This window comes from Poecilia formosa, unplaced genomic scaffold (genome assembly GCF_000485575.1).
Source record: "Poecilia formosa unplaced genomic scaffold, Poecilia_formosa-5.1.2 Scaffold59, whole genome shotgun sequence".
Taxonomy (NCBI): Eukaryota; Metazoa; Chordata; class Actinopteri; order Cyprinodontiformes; family Poeciliidae; genus Poecilia; species Poecilia formosa.
Window position 1 is genome coordinate 455,722 of NW_006799998.1, and position 19,100 is coordinate 474,821.

The 19,100-nt window shown below is 37.4% G+C and overlaps 3 protein-coding genes across 3 annotated transcripts; 2 read left to right on the forward strand and 1 right to left on the reverse strand.

Annotated features, from left to right (window-relative positions):
• Nucleotides 1-4,230: 4,230 nt before the first annotated feature.
• On the reverse strand, nucleotides 4,231-15,362 carry LOC103139298 (kallikrein-14-like). Its single transcript, XM_016672326.1, has 9 exons — nucleotides 15,337-15,362; nucleotides 15,084-15,284; nucleotides 14,742-15,001; nucleotides 13,683-13,819; nucleotides 13,450-13,587; nucleotides 5,880-6,070; nucleotides 5,538-5,797; nucleotides 4,479-4,615; nucleotides 4,231-4,383 (listed from the first exon to the last, which is right to left on the reverse strand). Exons 1-9 carry the CDS (start codon nucleotides 15,360-15,362, stop codon nucleotides 4,231-4,233), a joined length of 1,503 nt encoding a protein of 500 aa, XP_016527812.1.
• LOC103139240 (trypsin-like) lies at nucleotides 6,900-10,553 on the forward strand. Its single transcript, XM_016672356.1, has 5 exons — nucleotides 6,900-6,914; nucleotides 7,378-7,476; nucleotides 7,983-8,149; nucleotides 8,233-8,369; nucleotides 8,452-10,553. Exons 2-5 carry the CDS (start codon nucleotides 7,445-7,447, stop codon nucleotides 8,602-8,604), a joined length of 489 nt encoding a protein of 162 aa, XP_016527842.1. The 5' UTR covers nucleotides 6,900-6,914; nucleotides 7,378-7,444; the 3' UTR covers nucleotides 8,605-10,553.
• Nucleotides 15,363-16,103: 741 nt separating the features above from the next.
• On the forward strand, nucleotides 16,104-18,686 carry LOC103139299 (trypsin-like). The gene is made up of 5 exons (XM_007553844.2): nucleotides 16,104-16,118; nucleotides 16,582-16,680; nucleotides 17,187-17,353; nucleotides 17,437-17,573; nucleotides 17,656-18,686. The coding sequence occupies exons 2-5, from the start codon at nucleotides 16,649-16,651 to the stop codon at nucleotides 17,806-17,808; spliced, it is 489 nt and encodes a 162-aa protein (XP_007553906.2). The 5' UTR covers nucleotides 16,104-16,118; nucleotides 16,582-16,648; the 3' UTR covers nucleotides 17,809-18,686.
• Nucleotides 18,687-19,100: the final 414 nt, after the last annotated feature.

The following is a 19,100-nucleotide window of genomic DNA, read 5'->3' on the forward strand; positions in this document are numbered from 1 at the left end:
AAAAGGCAAACTTACAAGCAGCTCCAATGAGCAGAACAAACACCAGAGACCTCATGGTTGCTGAGTGATCTTATTGATGAGAGAACTTCGTCTGCAGTCCTGGTTTATATAGGAAGGTGGTTTGAGCTTTTCTTATGAGGAAACCTCCCACTGTTATCTGTGACCAACCAGCTTCCAGAACAAACCCACTGACTGTTGGAAAAACAAACATTTTTTTGTGTTGATGGTTGGCCTTCAGATATGCAGTTGGAAATTAAAATATATTCTCTATATGGTTTCAATTTATTTTAATGCAGATTAACACAGATTAACTTTAACCATGAAACTGTGTCGGAGACATATTTATTTGGAAATCTTTGGAAAGGTACAACTCATGTAGAATGACTCTGAATATCACAAAATCTGCAACTTGTTTGTGCCAATTTTGACCAAGTAATTCACATCTTCACAAATAATTATTGAATATATTTTTCTTTCAAGTAAAAATATACATCAGTAAGGCCTCATTGACATGAACATAGCTTTAACATATCACACTTACTCAGTCATTTCTCAGTATTCAATGCTGATGTTTTTAATGTTTAACATTTTATGTTCATCATTTTAGACTGTTGGGCTAGAAACATTAGCCATCTAATTAATCAATTAGATTAATTAGATGGCTGATCAGTATTTTCAGTCAACATGTAATGAAGTAAAGTATTAAAAGACCAATGGTGAAAATCTACTAAAGTTTGACGCACAGATTTGAGCAAATGCACACATTTTTCCCACAGTAACTTCTTTCTTATCAATTAGTGGAAAAATAAAAGTTTGATGAATTAATATGATGGATTTCCAGAAAACAAATTCAATATTATGCCAGAAATCCTTATGGTGGTTCAACAACTGGGTTAGTGATTAATACTGACACAGACTGGATCTACTGCATTGGAAGTGATGGGATTATGTGAAAACCCCATCTGTTCTACTTGACAGGAATATCTACAGACTCCTCAAACAGTATGCAGAAAAAATAATCTGTCATTCTCTTAATGAAACTTACAAACAGAAACGTTTTGAGGAGAGAAAGATGGTGAATGTGAACGTAACTGAGGATCTGAGAATAGTCGTAGTTGCATTTCTCCGCTTCAAGATCATCTTTGTACCTAAATACCTAAATGACTTTTTGGCATGTGATATTACTATTTCCTCTATTTTTAAAAATGTAAAATACTTTCTTATTTTCCATTTCACGCTGTTCCAAATGCTATTTGGAAAGAAAAATAAACTTTACAAGGATCTCACAACCTCCATGACGGAATTTGCGGCTGGGAAACGCACAGCTGTGAGATGTCTAAAAATAGATTTGGTAGGAACATTAATACTCTGGCAATGTAAAACTAACAAAAAAAATATACAATATTGATTTTACATATTCATCTTATTTAGGATTTTGCATTTAAATTAATGTTATTTTCTGTTTACCTTTTCCTCTTTATGAATAGAAATGCAAAAATGCAACTACCTCCAAACAGAGAGGTTAAAACAACCACTTTTTTGTCAACATACGTTTGTGCTTAGTAAATAGTGGGACTGACTGATTGACTTTTCCATGCATATAGAGAGAGTGCTTTCGGCCTCCTCTCTGTTTTGGGATTAGGGTTAGGAAACAAAATCTACCAAAACAGACTGTCTCAGACCCGAATCCAGCCTGGACCAACCACACCGCACAAGCAAGATGTAAACAAGATGCCAAAGGTGGGAATGAAAACCACACCTTTTAGGCCAGCAACTTGAAGACTCTGTATCCTTAACGCATCCTCAGATCTGTTTTGTTCTTTAGCTGTTGATGATCCTAAGCTGCAGTGTGTTGACATCCCTGTAGTGTTTGCAGAAACTCACACCCTGGCATCATCAACAGTTCCGTGTTCTGTGCGGGATGTCTGGAGGGAGGCAAAGGACGCTTGCCAGGTATTTAAATGGGCTTATGAATCAGCATATTAAACACTTAGTAATCCACATTGAGCTCTATTAGAATTTCAAACTGAATCCAAACACTTTGTCCCCAGAATGACTCTGGTGGCCCTCCTGTGCAACGGTGAGCTGCAGGATGTTGTATCCTGGGGTACTGGATGTTCAGAGAAGAACTGCCAGGCCAACTTTCAACCAGAAAAGAAATATTTGAATTAAAGTAAGGCTGAACTTTATCTGAACTTTCGCTGATTTTATTCTCTTTTAGGTCTGTAGCTTTAACAACTGGCTGTACCAGGGCTAACAACTAAGTGATCCAATCTATTCACCTGGGCCACACAGTTTAACGTAATATGTTCAGTTTGACAAACTATTTTCGCACTTTTCTAATACATCTATTTTTCATATCCTTAACAAAATTCAGCATCTTAATGACTTGTGAGTTCTGCAGGGTTCTAAATGTTGGTGGGTGTTTTGGGACCTCAGGTAAAGGGTCGTCTATGGAGTGTTGGTATAAGTGTTGACTGCATTGTTTGACAACCAGTATTGGATTAATTAGAATGGATTTATGATTGGACTGAATTTACTTTTTTTTTTGGTAAAGTGCATTGAGATGAAGTGTGTTGTGAGTTGGTGCGGTAAATATACTGATTTGAATTGAATTAACCGATGTTTCATGTTTTCTTCATTTGTGGATAATGGTTCTTCCAGTGCGATGGACTGGTGATCTGTCCAGGGTTTACCCCGCATCTCGCCCGTTGAGAGCCGGACGTAAGCACCAGCATCCCTCCTAACCCCAACGGGATAAGGGTGTAAGAGAATGGATGGATGAGTTTATACAGTGATTTGCTGGAGTCCCAAAGCCTTAGATAAGACTTTTCACTTATTTTCACACTCTTAGCTGTCAATTTTTTTTTCTTATTTCTTCAGATTGGGGCACTGTATGTTGGCTTTTGGCATTTTTTAAACATTGATCAGACAGGTTCTCTCTAAATAATTTAAGCCAATGACAAGGTAGCAGAGAGAGGAGCTTCAACAAACCTTAAGAAAAAGAAGGTAATTCAAAATTGGTGACTGGTGAGCCGAACCATGTGCTTTGCAAGTTAATCATGGTGTCCACCAAATTGTGGGTTTAATCTTTTTATTTCATATTCATTTAATTATTTTTTTTACTAAATGACGAGGTAGATTTAAACAATGTTTTATTGTTTATTTGCCTCAAGAATAAAAAAGACTGTCGCAAAAAAAAACAAACAAAAAACACCACTTACTTACAGGTATTGCTGCAACACAATTAATATTGCATGAAATTAAACTTATTGCAACTTATTGTGCTTTTTTGAGTGTCTTTTATGTGTTTTTTTTCTTAAGAAGTTCACAACAAAGTGAACCTCCTAAAAAGATTTCACAACTGAAATCTGTTTTTCTGATCAAGATTTCAGTAATGAAAGGAACTCAGGAGTGAAGGTTAAAATAATGTGTACTAATATTGATATATTAGGTTGTATACCATCTGTTCTCATTCTTGTGATGTTGCATTAAAAATAATGGAAACTGAGGAAAGCAAAGTAAAATCAAAACTGATTTTATGTTTCAAGGCATACATAATAATCCTGGACATGATACACTTTTCAGCTTACACTTACTGGAACATTCTAGAAAGAGGGTGCACGCAGAAATAGAGCGCAGAAAGCAGCACTTATCTTTATTTGTTTGGTTGAGGAAAGCTTCAAAGTAGAAGGCTTTTAGACTCCACTTATGGCAAAAAGGGTGGGAAAAAAATGACAGATGGATTTTTTTTTTCTCTTTATGGATGTTGCAGCAGCAGAATAGTGTGGGTCTTGTTCAGTAAAATGTCCCAAATTAGCAAAAAGTAAATTCAAAGTGATCTTCTGATACCAAATATGGATTTAAAAACAAATTAACTTCTTGTTGGTAGAGATAAAACCGTTTCTCTTTGATATTGTCAAAACAGATTAAAATTCATCAGATTAATGAAGAAAAGCAGAGCTATTGTTAAACAAAAGACCACCATTGAGATATGCACATTCTGTTTACAGTTAGCTCAATTCAGCCATTGTCTGATTATTCTGATGTATGTATGTTTGAATCTCACTGGTTTTAGATGATTCATTCTACCAATAGCAGCTTTTCTGCTCTACTGCTCTTTTTTTTTTTTTCTGAACCATCTTCAACATCCTCCTGATTATTTATGCCTCCGTTTATTTCCCCTAATTTCCTCTTTTTCCTGTTGTTTCGTAAAATGAGATCACAGCCTTAGCTGTATCTGGAAAGAATCTCGTTGATCCAGGGCATGAGAGCACAAACTTTGGTGTAAACACCCGGGTAGTTGGGTTGAGTGCAGCCCTGACCCCAAGACACTATTCCCTGCAGCTCTCCATTACACACCAGAGGGCCGCCGGAGTCACCCTGAGCAGGACAAAGTGAGGTGGAAAAAAGAAAAAAAAAATCCTTCAGAAGAGTTATACAGTCGATCCATTTTTGTGCAATTGTGCATAAAATACCAGACAAGCATCCTTGCCTCCCTCCAGATATCCTGCACACACCATACACTCAGTGATCATGCCGGGGTAGGAGTTCTCACATTCCTTGTCGGACAGTATGGCCACTTCCACACACTGGAGGTAAAATGGATTGAACACTGTAATTTGAGAGAAGTTGGAAAAAACATTTAAAAAAAAAAAATATTGCAAGAAAAATCTCAGCGACATCACTGATATGTAAGTGGAAAATTATACCCCTTGAGTTACTTCACGTTTTGTAGTGTTATATCCACAAATTAAATGCATTGTATTTCAATTTAACGTAATAAACCGTCAAAAAAGTGAAAAGAAATGTTGGACATTTAATGCTGTTGAAATCAAATTTTCTGGTCTCTCTGTAATTCAATTGTGGGAGAAACTAATGCATTCTAAGCACACAATGTCTTTGGTGAAAGATGGCAGCAGCGGCAGAAATGACTGAGCTCCACTGCACTGCAGCTGGTGTGTTCAGCAAAGAAGAATGGAAGAATTTCCCCATGTAGACTAAATATAAACGTGCCATATTTTCAAGCATAGGTTCTAAAATAATTGATAGAATATCAAGCAATTTTTCTTTCATTTTACTATTACGCACTACTTAAAAAACCAGTTAAATAGGTAGGTAGAAAGATATGCATGTCTATTATTCAAACGACAGTATTTAGTGTAAAGATGACTGAAGCTTTTGCATAATTTCTTAGAAAATTCTCAATATTCAATACTGAAAATTTAAAAATGATATCTTTTTGCAAATATCCATAAGAAAAAGCTAAAATCTAAGATCAAGTCTGCTTAAAATGTATATTTGAAATAAACAAATACATTTTATTGTCTTCCTGAAACAAGTAATATTTGATATAGAGATGTGAAAAATGCACAGACATCATTGTTTTTCTGCACATATGCAAAAGTGAGTAGAATTTAACATTATTCCTGTGCTACTCCTGCTGTGACTGAAGCCAGTAATACATCCGAGATTAGAAGAAAAACACAAACAAACAAAAACAACAGATTATTTTCCAAAGTACAGACACATCTCACCTTGATCAGTGTAGATGTTCCCCCATCCAGACACCATGCACGTGTCTCCAGGTGAGGGACAGGCTTTGGGCAGAGCAACAGGCTTCACATACTCATTGATTGCCACTGGATGTGCCAGTTTCATCAGCATGATGTCATAGTCGAAAGTCTGGTAATCGCAACTCCCGTGCCAGTAGATGGCATCAACAGCCATGAACTGCTCAGTACCTTCATGCATCCAGATGTGATTCTCACCAAAAATGGCAATCTGTGAATAAGGGCTGAAAGGGAGACAAGCAACACATGATTTTCATTCTGAAAAGTTAAATTGAGGCATTTGTGTGCTGTGGGTGTAGTACACACTTTTGCCAGCAATGGGCAGCAGAGATGATCCACTGGTCGTTAATGAGAGAGCCTCCGCAGAAATGATAGCCGATATTGAGGGACGCCTGCCGGGGCTGAGAATGGGCTTCACACTGGTCGTCTCCAACTATCTTGTCGTCCAGGGCGGCTGCAGCTGTGACATCAGCAAAGTGCACATCTTCTTCAAGTTTCTGCAAATTCCTTCATCTTAAATCATGTTTAGATACTGCAAAGACTTTTACCTGCAGCTCACAGGAGCAGGAAAAAGATGACATTCATTTTGTGGTTTACTCCTGACTTTCTACACCCAGAGTAAATGTGGATGACCTGCTGCCCTCTGCATTTATGTGACCTCCACAGGATCCCTCCTCCTTCTCGACATCTTGTCACCTCCACCCTCATTCACATCCATCCTGATATCTACCCACATCTTGGGTCTGTGAGTTTTTTTTTGTTTTTTTTTTTTTTTTAGAAAACAAAGCCAGGAATTATCTTAACAAAGTAAAAACAACACACTTTGAAAATATGCCAACTGCTTATATCTGTTTAGTTTTTTCATAAAATTGTTGACTGACTTTTTTGAGTGAAAACAAAAAAAAAAGACAGTTTTAGTCATTTTCCTTTTTTTCTCACATTTTAAAGCTTTACTCAATGATGACCTAAACCACAACCACACACCAGCACCTTCACTATTTATTCATTTCTTTTCCCTCATATTTTATTTAAACATTTTTGACTGTCACAGCTTTTTATTTATATATTTATATTTTATTTATATTTTTTTATAAACATTGCAACATACATTAATAACTCACTGGGGAATTCTAAAAAAAAACTAATAGTAGTTAACTGTGTGAAAACCTTGAGAAGACGTACTGATGACATTAGAGGGTGTGCTGTGGCGTGTCTGGGCTGGACAAATAAGAGATGTAATGAAAGGTAAGACAACAGAGTTAGAGGTTAAATATTCAGCAACAAATCTAAAAACCCAGTGATAACACAGTTTCACAGAAAAGATCAACACTGCTGGTACAAGTATGTATGCACAGGTGCAGAAATGGTTTGCTCTGTCAGGTGTTAATTTTGCATATTTTTATCCTTGTTGAAATGACAATAAATGTAGAGGACAAGTTTAAACCCTTATCAAGAGGAAGATGAGAGAAACCAATAGAGAGTCACAGGTGTATAGCCTCACTGGCTCAAAAAGACTATTAAATGCATATACTATCCAAAACATGGACAAATATTTTAGGAGGCCCACGTATCTGTATGACAATATTTTTTATTGGTAAAAAAAAAGAAGAAAAGAAAATCACATTAATCACAATTTTTGATAACTCCATTATGAGTTTCCATTAGCTTTAAGCTTTAATGACCAAAAGTAAAATAAATAAATGCTTCAAATACGTGACCTTGTTGATGTCATCATGTGCAGCATTGCATCTGTGATTGTGGAAGTCTTTTCCTGCATCAAAGCTATGCACGTTTCTTCTGTCAGTCCATATTCAATGCAGATCTTCCTGGGAGAACATGATGTACATGTGTTTTAGGGAACAGAGCGACTCATGAAGACTGACACCATCATCTGGCACCCAAAGTGAATGCACCACAGCACTTGTCCACAGTCCCCGTCTTTTCCCTTTAAGCATAAGCTATGCTTCGCAGTTATTTCCCTCTTGCCTACAGTGAGCTCTGTGTGCAAACACAGAATGAAAGGATTCAAAATCCAAACCATTGGGGATCATCATCATCTACCAAACATGAATTTTGAATAAGAAACCTGGAGATAACTTTGAGATAATGGCAGATTTACCTCATCCTGAAGAAAAGTTTCATGACACAGCCTTTAAGACTAATCAGATCACAAAGTCAGCATTAAAGAAAGAATATCAAAAAAAAGGCTAACACAGCACAATGTAACAATAAAAAGGCTTTTTTTTCTTTCTTTCTTTCTTTCTTTCTTTCTTTCTTTCTTTCTTTCTTTCTTTCTTTCTTTCTTTCTTCCATACCAGTGGAAAACACAGCAGCAAGCTTCAGTATCTTTAATTTATGCATGCAATCAGTGCAGAGAAGCATTTGAGTTTTAGTTTTCTCCATGTGTAGCTATGACTACCAGACTCTAGACTATGTCATCATGCTGATCAAGCTCTTCCATCCAGTGGAGGTGACTGAGGCAGTTGCACCCATCTCACTACCCACCGGCTGTCCAATGGGAGGCCTCCCCTGCTCCGTGTCTGGATGGGGGGACACTGCTAAAGATGGCGAAGAAGGTGATTCAAATTGGACAACATCCACAACCGTAACTGTGTGAATAACTTGGGGTTTCTGTGAGTCTCCATCGTGTTTGTTACAGTGAACATGCCCACCCGTCTGCAGAGTCTGGATGTACCCATAGTGGATGACAAGGACTGTGAAAACGCCTATCCAGGCATGATCACGCGCAGGATGGTGTGTGCCGGATACATGGATGGAGGCAGAGACGCATGCAATGCGAGTATTCCAGAACTGAACCAACAGATGTGGATGTGTTTGGGAGCTTCACACTTTTACTCTGTGTGTGTGTGTGTTTCAGGGTGACTCTGGCAGCCCTCTGGTGTGTGTTGGAGAAGTGCACGGCCTGGTGTCATGGGGTCAAGGCTGCACTCAGCCCAACTACCCTGGGGTTTATGTTAAAGTATGCGAGTTCCTCTACTGGACTGAAGACACTCTTGCAGCCAATCCTTAAAAAAAAAAATATATATATATATAAATCCTTCTCTGCTCCTATCTGAGTTCATTGACCTTATGTTCACAATTTATGGGTTATTCTGCTTTCTCTAACTTATCCTTGTTCTTCTCTTTCAGGTCTCTGAACTCACTTGAGTTTTTTTTTTTCTTTATATCATTTCACACACTTTCTCACATATTTTGAAGACGAGATATATCAGAGTTCAAAACACTTTATCCTCTGAAAGTAAATACTAATAAGTCTGAAACAGCTTGAGTGGAACTCAAGCACACTCCAAAAAAAATAAAATAAAATAAAAAAAAATCACAAGCTTTTTCTTTCATGTTTTGAATGTGGCTGATGGGTGAGGTAGGACTTTTCATCGTTTACCCAATGTTTGCTCCTGGCAACCAATTAGCCTCTTCCAGTGTCTTCATAATTTAATTCATTTATAATTCGAGTCAGTTTTTTCTACATCTAGGGGGCTGATTAGATGATTTGATTACAAAGAAGATGGTGTGCGAGACTACGTTTAGAAGTTGGGGATGAATTTACCGTAGTGATAATGTCAATGTGATTATTGAACAGCAGGTTGCCACAGAGGGATTACCTCCCACTCCTCTTTTCCAGCAGCAGTTCTCATCGGAAGTTTACATTCACACCATCATTTACGTGAAGGTCAAATTAGTTTGTGCCTTTTAATGATTTATTCGGATCTCTCCGTTTTCACTGTGAGCTGATAGTTCAGCTTCCACTTGTATTTAGATTATTGGCCCTCAGTTGTAGAGGAAGTAGACACTTTTTGTAGCAATCAACATGCCACTGGCATAGTTTTAGCTGAAAGTTCTTACCACTCAATTTATGAAAAAAAAAAAAAAAAAAAAAAAAAAAAAAAAGGTTAGAACTCATTCAAAACAGTTGGATTACTGGCAAATACCCTGCTTTAACTACAAACCACAAATGAGCAACCGTGTTGAGTTTTTGGCCAGTCCAGAAGTTTAAGGTTAGACAATTTTAGTCATTTAAAAACCAGTTTTGATGTGTGCTAGTAATCATCACTCTATAATGTCCGTGTTTAACCAACTGGATGAAGTATAAGGAGCTGGAGGTAGCCTTCATCAATTCACCTTCTTTGTGCAAAGCGCCAGCTACAGCAGTCTCAGTACCAACCTTCCACATAATACTGCCACCACCATGCTTAACAGGGGGTGAAATATTCTTACATGTAATGGCCTCATTTTTACTCCTCTAAGTATTCTTGGTCACACTGTGAGACTGGTTTGTCTTTGTCTTGTCCTTGTTGGCAGCTTCAAATTTTTTTTGACACTCTCTCACTCCATGGTCCTTTCTCATAATCATCAAATTCATGATGGCCATTGGTTTTTGAAACTATTTCATCAATCTGAATGTGTGTTTGGGTCAGATGTATAAAGTTTGAACTCTCCAACAGTTGCCACAACAACTGGATACAGTCAGCTTTAAAGAAACTGTGATTAATTACTCAATTCTACCCACTAAATCAACCAAATGAAATTAGTAGTTTCATATTTTGAATAAATAGTGATCAAATATCCAGCGAGAATTATGCCATGACCTTGCAGCTAGCTACAAAAGTGACAGCTTCTTTGCAACTTGCTAACGGACGTAAAAATAGAGGGGGTGCATGTGAATATTTCAGCCTTTTTATACCTGCTTGACACTGAGAGGACAAGGGACAATCCAAAAATAAATCTAAACTTGTGCATCTACTTCTTGCTTCAAAAAAAAACACTACAGTTGTATGGTGTGTTATCAGTCCACCAGAAAATAACAAATAATTTAAGCAAATAAGGAAAAACCAGCAATGAAAACCATATTCCTGTTGATGAAGCGCTGATGTAAACTTCTGACCATAACTATTTGCAGCAGGCATGGCCATTCAGACATGAGATAACCCCCCTCTTTTTTTTTGTATTTTTTTTTTTTTTACATTCACTTAAGTCTTATTATTGTAAAAGTTATTTCAGGTCCCTCTTGCTTCTTTGTTAAAACATTTCCTAGACTTCAGATGTTGCCGTTCTGTTTCTTCAATCAGGAGGACATAGTTCTTGTTATTTCTCCCAAGCCAGTTTTGTCTTTTCTCAGTCTTGCTACGCCTCTCTCCATCTCTTTGCGTCTTCTCTCTTGGACTGGACTGGAAGGTCCGGCCCATGCTGCTGCGCCTACAAACAACCAAAAAAAAACAAAAAAACAAAATAGGTCACTGTAATGTGCCACTCTCATAAGTAGCACAGCTGTGGTACAGTAGTCTAAATTAGCCTCATTTTTTTTCCATTTCACTATTCTCAAAACATTTTGTCTCCATTTATGTGTATTTTTGTTTCCTCTTCAAGTTTTGGCTTTGAACCAATCGATTCTGGCATGTCACTGCTGATTTATTTCAGTTGGAACAGCAGTATCTAGTTCTTCTCATCTGTTTAATACAATACATTTCTTTGCATTTTAGGCGAAGTAACATGTACTTGGAAAATAGCCTCTTGTATTATACAAGAGAAACCCAAATACAATGTGCTGTAATTTCAGCAGAAATGGTCTGCTGCACTTCCTGCATTGACACCAAACCCTCCGACTGAAACAGGAAGTGGTTAAGCCAGTGTTTTACAGAAGATGGCACAAACTTAATTTAGACCTTGCACATTTGATTTTTAAGACAAAATTAGATTTGGACAATATGAATCATCATTTATATATAATGGATATTTGCATTAATCCACTTGTTGTTCAAGACAACAACCGACCAAAAGATATGTAGTAAAAATCTGTTTCCAAAGACAAGTTAAGCAAATAATTTAAGTCATTTGAGCAGAGCAGCCTATGGTGTTTTTTTTTGCTTCTTCTTGAATTGTTTCCCCTTTCCACTAAACTTTTTAAAAATTAATGCATACTGCCTTTACCTTGGATAAATCTCACTTATTTGACACATGTTAGTTCTCACAATAAACAACCTCACTAACTGAACTCATCATTGACACAGACTCTCATTTAACGATCCAGTTTCCTACAGTCAGCAGCAATCATGACTGTTAGCGCTGTATGCTTTTATTATACCTACCATACCTAATAGTCAATTACCTGCTGAGTAAAATATATGTTTTCTATCAAAACAGCGACGGATCCGGTTTTAGATGTAGGAATGTTATTATTTTTGAACTGTGTTTCACTGTGCTGNTATGATTGGACTGAATTTACTTTTTTTTTGTAAAGTGCATTGAGATGAAGTGTGTTGTGAGTTGGTGCGGTAAATATACTGATTTGAATTGAATTAACCAACGTTTCATGTTTTCTTCATTTGTGGATAATGGTTCTTCCAGTGCGATGGACTGGTGATCTGTCCAGGGTGTACCCCGCATCTCGCCCGTTGAGAGCCGGAGGTAAGCACCAGCATCCCTCCTGACCCCAACGGGATAAGGGTGTAAGAGAATGGATGGATGAGTTTATACACTGATTTGCTGGAGTTTTTTTCTTATTTCTTCAGATTGGGGCACTGTATGTTGGGTTTTGGCATTTTTTAAACATTGATCAGACAGGTTCTCTCTAAATAATTTAAGCCAATGACAAGGTAGCAGAGAGAGGAGCTTCAACAAACCTTAAGAAAAAGAAGGTAATTCAAAATTGGTGACTGGTGAGCCGAACCATGTGCTTTGCAAGTTAATCATGGTGTCCACCAAATTGTGGGTTTAATCTTTTTATTTCATATTCATTTAATTATTTTTTTTACTAAATGACGAGGTAGATTTAAACAATGTTTTATTGTTTATTTGCCTCAAGAATAAAAAAGACTGTCGCAAAAAAAAACAAACAAAAAACACCACTTACTTACAGGTATTGCTGCAACACAATTAATATTGCATGAAATTAAACTTATTGCAACTTATTGTGCTTTTTTGAGTGTCTTTTATGTGTTTTTTTTCTTAAGAAGTTCACAACAAAGTGAACCTCCTAAAAAGATTTCACAACTGAAATCTGTTTTTCTGATCAAGATTTCAGTAATGAAAGGAACTCAGGAGTGAAGGTTAACATAATGTGTGCTAATATTGATATATTAGGTTGTATACCATCTGTTCTCATTCTTGCGATGTTGCATTAAAATTAATGGAAACTGAGGAAAGCAAAGTAAAATCAAAACTGATTTTATGTTGCAAGGCATACATAATAATCCTGGACATGATACACTTTTCAGCTTACACTTACTGGAACATTCTAGAAAGAGGGTGCACGCAGAAATAGAGCGCAGAAAGCAGCACTTATCTTTATTTGTTTGGTTGAGGAAAGCTTCAAAGTAGAAGGCTTTTAGACTCCACTTATGGCAAAAAGGGTGGGAAAAAAATGACAGATGGATTTTTTTTTTCTCTTTATGGATGTTGCAGCAGCAGAATAGTGTGGGTCTTGTTCAGTAAAATGTCCCAAATTAGCAAAAAGTAAATTCAAAGTGATCTTCTGATACCAAATATGGATTTTAAAAACAAATTAACTTCTTGTTGGTAGAGATAAAACCGTTTCTCTTTGATATTGTCAAAACAGATTAAAATTCATCAGATTAATGAAGAAAAGCAGAGCTATTGTTAAACAAAAGACCACCATTGAGATATGCACATTCTGTTTACAGTTAGCTCAATTCAGCCATTGTCTGATTATTCTGATGTATGTATGTTTGAATCTCACTGGTTTTAGATGATTCATTCTACCAATAGCAGCTTTTCTGCTCTACTGCTCTTTTTTTTTTTTTCTGAACCATCTTCAACATCCTCCTGATTATTTATGCCTCCGTTTATTTCCCCTAATTTCCTCTTTTTCCTGTTGTTTCGTAAAATGAGATCACATCACAAGAATCTCGTTGATCCAGGGCATGAGAGCACAAACTTTGGTGTAAACACCCGGGTAGTTGGGTTGAGTGCAGCCCTGACCCCAAGACACTATTCCCTGCAGCTCTCCATTACACACCAGAGGGCCGCCGGAGTCACCCTGAGCAGGACAAAGTGAGGTGGAAAAAAGAAAAAAAAAATCCTTCAGAAGAGTTATACAGTCGATCCATTTTTGTGCAATTGTGCATAAAATACCAGACAAGCATCCTTGCCTCCCTCCAGATATCCTGCACACACCATACACTCAGTGATCATGCCGGGGTAGGAGTTCTCACATTCCTTGTCGGACAGTATGGCCACTTCCACACACTGGAGGTAAAATGGATTGAACACTGTAATTTGAGAGAAGTTGGAAAAAACATTTAAAAAAAAAAAATATTGCAAGAAAAATCTCAGCGACATCACTGATATGTAAGTGGAAAATTATACCCCTTGAGTTACTTCACGTTTTGTAGTGTTATATCCACAAATTAAATGCATTGTATTTCAATTTAACGTAATAAACCGTCAAAAAAGTGAAAAGAAATGTTGGACATTTAATGCTGTTGAAACCAAATTTTCTGGTCTCTCTGTAATTCAATTGTGGGAGAAACTAATGCATTCTAAGCACACAATGTCTTTGGTGAAAGATGGCAGCAGCGGCAGAAATGACTGAGCTCCACTGCACTGCAGCTGGTGTGTTCAGCAAAGAAGAATGGAAGAATTTCCCCATGTAGACTAAATATAAACGTGCCATATTTTCAAGCATAGGTTCTAAAATAATTGATAGAATATCAAGCAATTTTTCTTTCATTTTACTATTACGCACTACTTAAAAAACCAGTTAAATAGGTAGGTAGAAAGATATGCATGTCTATTATTCAAACGACAGTATTTAGTGTAAAGATGACTGAAGCTTTTGCATAATTTCTTAGAAAATTCTCAATATTCAATACTGAAAATTTAAAAATGATATCTTTTTGCAAATATCCATAAGAAAAAGCTAAAATCTAAGATCAAGTCTGCTTAAAATGTATATTTGAAATAAACAAATACATTTTATTGTCTTCCTGAAACAAGTAATATTTGATATAGAGATGTGAAAAATGCACAGACATCATTGTTTTTCTGCACATATGCAAAAGTGAGTAGAATTTAACATTATTCCTGTGCTACTCCTGCTGTGACTGAAGCCAGTAATACATCCGAGATTAGAAGAAAAACACAAACAAACAAAAACAACAGATTATTTTCCAAAGTACAGACACATCTCACCTTGATCAGTGTAGATGTTCCCCCATCCAGACACCATGCACGTGTCTCCAGGTGAGGGACAGGCTTTGGGCAGAGCAACAGGCTTCACATACTCATTGATTGCCACTGGATGTGCCAGTTTCATCAGCATGATGTCATAGTCGAAAGTCTGGTAATCGCAACTCCCGTGCCAGTAGATGGCATCAACAGCCATGAACTGCTCAGTACCTTCATGCATCCAGATGTGATTCTCACCAAAAATGGCAATCTGTGAATAAGGGCTGAAAGGGAGACAAGCAACACATGATTTTCATTCTGAAAAGTTAAATTGAGGCATTTGTGTGCTGTGGGTGTAGTACACACTTTTGCCAGCAATGGGCAGCAGAGATGATCCACTGGTCGTTAATGAGAGAGCCTCCGCAGAAATGATAGCCGATATTGAGGGACGCCTGCCGGGGCTGAGAATGGGCTTCACACTGGTCGTCTCCAACTATCTTGTCGTCCAGGGCGGCTGCAGCTGTGACATCAGCAAAGTGCACATCTTCTTCAAGTTTCTGCAAATTCCTTCATCTTAAATCATGTTTAGATACTGCAAAGACTTTTACCTGCAGCTCACAGGAGCAGGAAAAAGATGACATTCATTTTGTGGTTTACTCCTGACTTTCTACACCCAGAGTAAATGTGGATGACCTGCTGCCCTCTGCATTTATGTGACCTCCACAGGATCCCTCCTCCTTCTCGACATCTTGTCACCTCCACCCTCATTCACATCCATCCTGATATCTACCCACATCTTGGGTCTGTGAGTTTTTTTTTGTTTTTTTTTTTTTTTTAGAAAACAAAGCCAGGAATTATCTTAACAAAGTAAAAACAACACACTTTGAAAATATGCCAACTGCTTATATCTGTTTAGTTTTTTCATAAAATTGTTGACTGACTTTTTTGAGTGAAAACAAAAAAAAAAGACAGTTTTAGTCATTTTCCTTTTTTTCTCACATTTTAAAGCTTTACTCAATGATGACCTAAACCACAACCACACACCAGCACCTTCACTATTTATTCATTTCTTTTCCCTCATATTTTATTTAAACATTTTTGACTGTCACAGCTTTTTATTTATATATTTATATTTTATTTATATTTTTTTATAAACATTGCAACATACATTAATAACTCACTGGGGAATTCTAAAAAAAAACTAATAGTAGTTAACTGTGTGAAAACCTTGAGAAGACGTACTGATGACATTAGAGGGTGTGCTGTGGCGTGTCTGGGCTGGACAAATAAGAGATGTAATGAAAGGTAAGACAACAGAGTTAGAGGTTAAATATTCAGCAACAAATCTAAAAACCCAGTGATAACACAGTTTCACAGAAAAGATCAACACTGCTGGTACAAGTATGTATGCACAGGTGCAGAAATGGTTTGCTCTGTCAGGTGTTAATTTTGCATATTTTTATCCTTGTTGAAATGACAATAAATGTAGAGGACAAGTTTAAACCCTTATCAAGAGGAAGATGAGAGAAACCAATAGAGAGTCACAGGTGTATAGCCTCACTGGCTCAAAAAGACTATTAAATGCATATACTATCCAAAACATGGACAAATATTTTAGGAGGCCCACGTATCTGTATGACAATATTTTTTATTGGTAAAAAAAAAGAAGAAAAGAAAATCACATTAATCACAATTTTTGATAACTCCATTATGAGTTTCCATTAGCTTTAAGCTTTAATGACCAAAAGTAAAATAAATAAATGCTTCAAATACGTGACCTTGTTGATGTCATCATGTGCAGCATTGCATCTGTGATTGTGGAAGTCTTTTCCTGCATCAAAGCTATGCACGTTTCTTCTGTCAGTCCATATTCAATGCAGATCTTCCTGGGAGAACATGATGTACATGTGTTTTAGGGAACAGAGCGACTCATGAAGACTGACACCATCATCTGGCACCCAAAGTGAATGCACCACAGCACTTGTCCACAGTCCCCGTCTTTTCCCTTTAAGCATAAGCTATGCTTCGCAGTTATTTCCCTCTTGCCTACAGTGAGCTCTGTGTGCAAACACAGAATGAAAGGATTCAAAATCCAAACCATTGGGGATCATCATCATCTACCAAACATGAATTTTGAATAAGAAAGCTGGAGATAACTTTGAGATAATGGCAGATTTACCTCATCCTGAAGAAAAGCTTCATGACACAACCTTTAAGACTAATCAGATCACAAAGTCAGCATTAAAGAAAGAATATCAAAAAAAAGGCTAACACAGCACAATGTAACAATAAAAAGGCTTTTTTTTCTTTCTTTCTTTCTTTCTTTCTTTCTTTCTTTCTTTCTTTCTTTCTTTCTTTCTTTCTTTCTTCCATACCAGTGGAAAACACAGCAGCAAGCTTCAGTATCTTTAATTTATGCATGCAATCAGTGCAGAGAAGCATTTGAGTTTTAGTTTTCTCCATGTGTAGCTATGACTACCAGACTCTAGACTATGTCATCATGCTGATCAAGCTCTTCCATCCAGTGGAGGTGACTGAGGCAGTTGCACCCATCTCACTACCCACCGGCTGTCCAATGGGAGGCCTCCCCTGCTCCGTGTCTGGATGGGGGGACACTGCTAAAGATGGCGAAGAAGGTGATTCAAATTGGACAACATCCACAACCGTAACTGTGTGAATAACTTGGGGTTTCTGTGAGTCTCCATCGTGTTTGTTACAGTGAACATGCCCACCCGTCTGCAGAGTCTGGATGTACCCATAGTGGATGACAAGGACTGTGAAAACGCCTATCCAGGCATGATCACGCGCAGGATGGTGTGTGCCGGATACATGGATGGAGGCAGAGACGCATGCAATGCGAGTATTCCAGAACTGAACCAACAGATGTGGATGTGTTTGGGAGCTTCACACTTTTACTCTGTGTGTGTGTGTGTTTCAGGGTGACTCTGGCAGCCCTCTGGTGTGTGTTGGAGAAGTGCACGGCCTGGTGTCATGGGGTCAAGGCTGCACTCAGCCCAACTACCCTGGGGTTTATGTTAAAGTATGCGAGTTCCTCTACTGGACTGAAGACACTCTTGCAGCCAATCCTTAAAAAAAAAAATATATATATATATAAATCCTTCTCTGCTCCTATCTGAGTTCATTGACCTTATGTTCACAATTTATGGGTTATTCTGCTTTCTCTAACTTATCCTTGTTCTTCTCTTTCAGGTCTCTGAACTCACTTGAGTTTTTTTTTTTCTTTATATCATTTCACACACTTTCTCACATATTTTGAAGACGAGATATATCAGAGTTCAAAACACTTTATCCTCTGAAAGTAAATACTAATAAGTCTGAAACAGCTTGAGTGGAACTCAAGCACACTCCAAAAAAAATAAAATAAAATAAAAAAAAATCACAAGCTTTTTCTTTCATGTTTTGAATGTGGCTGATGGGTGAGGTAGGACTTTTCATCGTTTACCCAATGTTTGCTCCTGGCAACCAATTAGCCTCTTCCAGTGTCTTCATAATTTAATTCATTTATAATTCGAGTCAGTTTTTTCTACATCTAGGGGGCTGATTAGATGATTTGATTACAAAGAAGATGGTGTGCGAGACTACGTTTAGAAGTTGGGGATGAATTTACCGTAGTGATAATGTCAATGTGATTATTGAACAGCAGGTTGCCACAGAGGGATTACCTCCCACTCCTCTTTTCCAGCAGCAGTTCTCATCGGAAGTTTACATTCACACCATCATTTACGTGAAGGTCAAATTAGTTTGTGCCTTTTAATGATTTATTCGGATCTCTCCGTTTTCACTGTGAGCTGATAGTTCAGCTTCCACTTGTATTTAGATTATTGGCCCTCAGTTGTAGAGGAAGTAGACACTTTTTGTAGCAATCAACATGCCACTGGCATAGTTTTAGCTGAAAGTTCTTACCACTCAATTTATGAAAAAAAAAAAAAAAAAAAAAAAAAAAAAAAAGGTTAGAACTCATTCAAAACAGTTGGATTACTGGCAAATACCCTGCTTTAACTACAAACCACAAATGAGCAACCGTGTTGAGTTTTTGGCCAGTCCAGAAGTTTAAGGTTAGACAATTTTAGTCATTTAAAAACCAGTTTTGATGTGTGCTAGTAATCATCACTCTATAATGTCCGTGTTTAACCAACTGGATGAAGTATAAGGAGCTGGAGGTAGCCTTCATCAATTCACCTTCTTTGTGCAAAGCGCCAGCTACAGCAGTCTCAGTACCAACCTTCCACATAATACTGCCACCACCATGCTTAACAGGGGGTGAAATATTCTTACATGTAATGGCCTCATTTTTACTCCTCTAAGTATTCTTGGTCACACTGTGAGACTGGTTTGTCTTTGTCTTGTCCTTGTTGGCAGCTT